Here is a 6000-nt window from a genome sequence, read left to right on the forward strand (position 1 = left end):
TTAAAAATAAATGACAAAGACGTTAGGATTATCAAAAAAAGAACCAGCCTGATAGTTTTTTTTATGGTGTACTCACATATCCAAAGACTCCTAAGGTGATAATGCACCACTTGTCCCACGAAGCTTAAGATAAGAAACAAGTTTCGACATTACAGGAAGGAAGTGCAAGTTAACGATGTCGTAAAAAAGTTACGTTGTCTAATGTTGAGAGGAAAACACTTGACAAGTGTTTATGGCTAATTAACTCCGGCCAGTTTAATAAGATAACACCTTTTACCTTGAAGGGTGTTACGTAATCAAAAGAGGTGAAAAGTCGATACGTTGGAACTCTGATTGCGTTCAAGCAAAAAGTAAAATTGAAAATATTCTGCAACATAAATTCTCTGTTATGGGCTATAAGCGAAAATTTATGTTTTGGTATTAAGAAAATGAGGATCTTATTGTAACGAATGGGAATAACGTTTTTAAATCAGATACCTAACGTTCAGGTTAATTTAAGTCCCGTAATCTATCAGCATGACAGTTTTTGTGACCATTAATTTTATAATGTTTTCAATTCCAAAATTTATAAATACTGTCCCATCTTTATTTATTTATTTAACCATTTATGTGTACAGTAAACACATGAAAGAAGTAGAAGTAACATAAAATAGTACAAAGGGACTGCTTATTTCTAATAAAGTCTTCCCCAGCAGACCCGTAATAGGAGAGTAAGAATATAGTTTTTGATCTAAACTCTAAAATATTTTTTTTGTCCACAGTTGCTAGTATCATACTCACGCAGTAAGGAGCTGTCAGCCGAGGCGTTCATGCAAGGCGACGAGGCCGGTGAAGAAGGGTCAGGCTCCGGCCGCAGCTACCCTGAGGATTACGACTCCGAGGGTTCCGGAGGAGAAGACGGCTCCGGAGACCACGATGGAAGTAAGTATAGGACTGTTATACGACTGTGAAAAAACTTTAGGAAACTATTGTTAAATATACTGGTACCATTTCAGAGAATATTAAGTAGGTTAAAGAAGTCTTTGGATATATCTTGAACTTATCTTACATTCTAGGAGTCTGTTGCATTCTAGGTCCACATAAAAGTTTCAATTTTAATGTATGTTTTCTTGTCACAACAGTAAGCAAAACGTACAACAACGAGTCTCCACCGGACTCGTCGACGCCGAAGGTGTTCAACGCAGCGGGAACCACGTGCAGTGCATCAGTGTTGGTACTACTGCTGGCTGCCATCGCCGCGCGTCTCACCTAAGCGACGCAGCGCACGTAAGAATAACCATATCATTGTGGAGGCGAGTGAACGAGTGACTGACTGGCTCTCGCGCACGGACCCCACCCCTCGTGCTGTCCCGCTCACACGTGCGTGGCGCGAGCGGGACGGGTGATGCTGCGCAGTGCGCGAGCCACATAGTGTAGTGACGTAACACAGACACGAGAGTGACGCGTTCGTTGTAGCTAGTCGTAAAGTACGGTAGTGTCCGATGCCAGATTTCCGCGTATTTACAAACATATTTTATATCGAAATGTCAATGCACGCCACAATCCCCGATGCATTTAAGATATTTTAACGTTTGTAATTGTACAGTGCATATCCCAGTAACGTGTACAGTGCATATCGATGTTGTCTTCATTTTGTAAATATTTTTTTGAAGAATCTTCTTAGTATTAGGTGGAAATATACATTGTAATGGAAGCTTTACTATACTTCTGCATTTAAAACTTGGAGGTGATCGTGAAATTTATTGTCATAATAATAATAAATTATTTGAGAAATCTTTAATCATTGTTGAACACTAGCTGATTGGCAATAATTTTATTAAGAAAAATGTATAACGATTAGAAGCGAGTGATAACTCTTAAATAAGGATTCTGTGTACAGATTGTGTAAATACCTGAAATCCTACTGGTCTAGGTGCTTAGCTAGTAAATATATTTCGTTGCCATATTAAAATTACGGATATTATTATTTATAATATTAATTAAGTCATAATTTAAACTAATATTATGTTATGTGATACTGATTAGTTTGTAAGTTGATGCACGAGATGCATCGTATTGTTTAATATAATTGGTTTATTCATTCATGTAACGACTAAATACTAAATATCGAACACCTGAATGCAATATAAAGTTCCATCTTAACAAGATAAACTAAAATAACATTACTATATAAATAGCTGTATGTTTGTTGTGTATAATTTATTTACTACAGGCCTAAATACCCATGTTTATTCAGATATATAAATATTTAGTTTCCAGTATCAATAAACCAGTAATGTAGGTAAAATGAAATGACAAGAAAAAAAAAACAAAATAAAAATATAAGTTATATGTAGCAATAAATACGTTTGTAAATTGCTTTAAAGATTAGTGAATATATAATAAAGTGTTGCGGTCATGTAATGGCTGCGTTTTGTATGTATCGTAGATATGGGGTGTTGACGCGAGGACCACACGGAATGTGGGGAACTGTCGCTACAATCAAAATAATTTTAATAATGATCACAATTTCAAATAAAAATTCATAGAACTTGTTTTTAAGGCACCAACATTAATTTAAAAATATTGAAAAAAAATGTTACTTGTCATCCTGTATAATAAAATTTTAATTTTCTCTTTCTGTTTGACGCCTCTTAGCTTCGCGAGAAACTCGAGAATTTTGATCAGTATCAAATGTTTTTCAGTTAAATGTCATCTCTTAGCAAAAAAAGAAGCGAATGTTTTACTTATTAAACGAAAAATATTTCGCGTCCTATTTCAATTCATTGTAATTTTAATAAAATTAATATTTGAATAGAAATTAAATTCTGACATTGTTATTTGTAAACTTAAAATAAGATGAGAGTGTACAAACATTGATAATAACTTTCATTCTTTCATGAAATCTGAAAATTTCGCTATATAAATATATTGTTCAAATAAAGTGGGGTGCACATACTTTTATAGCGTGACATTTTATCATCCACGAAAATACAATTTTACAACCTTACACAGGGTGTTTGTTTTACGACGATCTTTTTCCCTAACATAGTCCAAAATAGGTAAGCAATTTAATTCTTCCTTCAGTATATATTTGAGGTCAAGGTCGAACTATTTACATCTGTTATATCATAGACTGTATCGTAAAACAAAAGCCTTTTGTCACACATTGTATTGTATTGAGCAAGTGATGCAATACTTGGGTCATTACACATGCTATGTATTGTTTAATGATGATGTATTTCAGAGGTATATCGAGGACCTACAACAATTTATATACAGTCGCAAATGTGTGCACCCCTTAATTACATTTAAATATATAGCTTTTACAAAGACAAAATGTAGCGACACGACACCCAAACTCAATGTAAATATTGTTGGAGAGTATATAGAGTGGAACCGAGACAATTGCTGTTATATCTGAGTATATAATATGGAAATAAATTCTGTACTATACACGTTCCTGTTTTATTGACAACCCTAAAACTTTTATACAATTTAGCATATTCCGAGTTACGACTTTATTCCTTTTTTATGTTCGCGAGTCTAACAAGCTAGAGATTTATTATAAGGAATCATTTACCGAAGTGAGGTAGTTATCACTGAGTTACAACATCCACTTACTAAGTAATAATGTCGAGAGGTTTCGTTGGTACTCTGCTGCGAACCGTAACGACGATTCTTCTTTTTTTCTGTAAATGGTTGTTTTTGTGGATAGACACACTGTCACATAACCGTTATGGGATAAAATATTAATAATGGTAAATTCTCTTTCATATTTTCATCATTATTTAAAAGCACCAGACGTTAAGAAAAACTTTTGGAAAATATCCTAGGAACGACTAACTTTACGGTCACTTATGAAAAAAATAAAAGAATTCCTCAGTATCAGTTCATTCCTTCACATAATCCGTGTAAAGTGAATAATGAAAAAAGCTTTTAGTGCTAAAGTTTTAAACGCTAAAACGTGTACGTACTAATCTCCTCCATTTTTAATGAAACTCCCAGCTCTTTTGTGAAAATACCAACTGTTCTTTGAATTTATTTTAACCCTAGTGTTCTTAAACAAAGCTTTGTTTTAATAACTATTTGTTTGCATTTTTATTAGGATTAGGTCCCTAGCAGGTACATAACTATTATAAGGGCTATTTACATAAATAAATAATTGCTGTACTATAAAATACCTCAAATTAAAGTAATAAGAAAGTATGTGAAAACACACGAGTTTGCTTGTTGCGGGTTTTCAGTGAAACGGCTGTATCTTATTAATAATTCATAATATGAACTGAATACAAAACGATAACAGCCAATACACAGCAAAATTTTTGGGAAGTAGTAAATCAACCAAAGTCCTGTTTAGTTGTAAGCAGAGAAGGTAGTGTAAGACTCCTATGGACAGAAACTCATATTCCTTTAACCCAAAAGAACATAAAAGGGTCAAGGCAAGTATTTTTAGCCAGACTGTTCAGTTTTACAGTCTGCGAGAAGCTATAGGATACATCGATACATTTTGACCTGGATACACTCACACAGATGTGTTACACACACAAAAGGCCGTGCTAAGTACATTGTAGTGACGATAAAGGACGTGCAGATATGAAGTGTATGAAGCGTTGCAAAGGACGCATTGGGAGCGCGGAGAACGCGGATTAGTTAGTAAATGGAGTTCTTGTAAGTATGATGTAAATGTGTAGTATAAGCAAATGTAAAGAAATTGCAAAGGAAAAAATATTCTGAACATCTTACAATAGATTAATTAGCAAATCCTAACTAATATTATAAATGTGAAATGTCTGTCTTTTCTTCAAGCTAGTAAACAATAAAATAAAAAATCAATCTTGTTATTAACACACCACCTATATTGTAGCTCCGCTATACCGTTACCTCCTAAAATTCAACGAACATGTATGCCAGGTAAATTTTCAGTCCCCCCGTACATTAGCACTCCATTCAGACCCTCCTCCGAGGTACGCCGGTGTCCCCATTTCGGTATATTTTATTCATGGAGACCATTGTATGCAGTCGGCACGGCGTCATAATAACACCAGTAATATGCGGCTCTACCGACGCTTTTAACGTTATGAAACTCTGAACTGTGCTGCTTTACTTCAGTACAGGAATAATGTAGTGAGAACATCGCAATTTACACTCATATTTTAGGATATAACATTTTGTAAACTGCTTTGTTACAATAGATAGATAATACTTATTTTCAGCACAAACAAAAAACAACGAAACAACAAAGATTCACAAACACTACATAATATAAAACAAAGTCGCTATTTCTGTCCCTATATCCCTAAATCATTATGTCCCTACTAAACTATTTAGGGTGATTAATATTGACATATTCTATGGTTACTTTTTTATAGTTGACGGGACATAATAATCCAGACCATGTTTTGTTTGAGTCCCTCTTAAAAAGTATTGATCCAAGATAGGTAAAAATAGTTTTCGTAACAAGTAACGTTTGACCCCTAACACCTCTTGGGAATCCTGGTTTTTACCGAAAAGAAATAATTTCGACATTTTCTTAGCCAACTTTCTCGTCCCACGGGAAGTGATGCGTGGTTAAATCAATTTTTACACGACAAGAAAATATAACCAAGTAAGCAGTAGACACAATTTCATCATAATTTTATCATTCGGATCTTTGACATTAGTTTTATAAGCTAGACCAGTGGTTCTTAACCGGTGGTCCGCGGACCACTGGTGGTCCCTGGAGGCATTCCAAGTGGTCCGCGAAGCTTAGCTTCGCGACGTTGCTATACGTTAAGTATCTAACTTAATTTTTAACGACTTATAATTTTGCGAGCGGGGGTTTTCGCATGGACGTATATCGGGTGTGTCGTACCTAGTCCCCCCATTCATGAAAATGTATGTTTGGGCTACATTTTACGTAATTTTGGTTTTGAGTTTTAAAAAATAATTAAAATTTCGCGCTCGCTTCGCTCGCGTATTCAGAAACTGTATGCCCTTATTTTTGCATTTGTCAATAAACAAAAAGTTAAGTACGTTTGG

General features: G+C 34.6%; 1 protein-coding gene across 1 annotated transcript in view; it reads left to right on the forward strand.

Annotated features, from left to right (window-relative positions):
* The window catches only part of Dally (division abnormally delayed), a 95924-nt gene extending 93401 nt beyond the window's left edge, over nt 1-2523 (forward strand). The window contains exons 8-9 of the mRNA XM_021344588.3: nt 762-921; nt 1122-2523. Of these exons, the coding sequence (XP_021200263.3) occupies nt 762-921; nt 1122-1252 (291 nt within the window). The 3' untranslated portion in view covers nt 1253-2523. The remainder of the gene's footprint in view (nt 1-761; nt 922-1121) is intronic.
* The last annotated feature ends 3477 nt before the right edge of the window (nt 2524-6000 follow it).

Source organism: Helicoverpa armigera, chromosome 5 (assembly GCF_030705265.1).
Source record: "Helicoverpa armigera isolate CAAS_96S chromosome 5, ASM3070526v1, whole genome shotgun sequence".
Taxonomy (NCBI): domain Eukaryota; kingdom Metazoa; phylum Arthropoda; class Insecta; order Lepidoptera; family Noctuidae; genus Helicoverpa; species Helicoverpa armigera.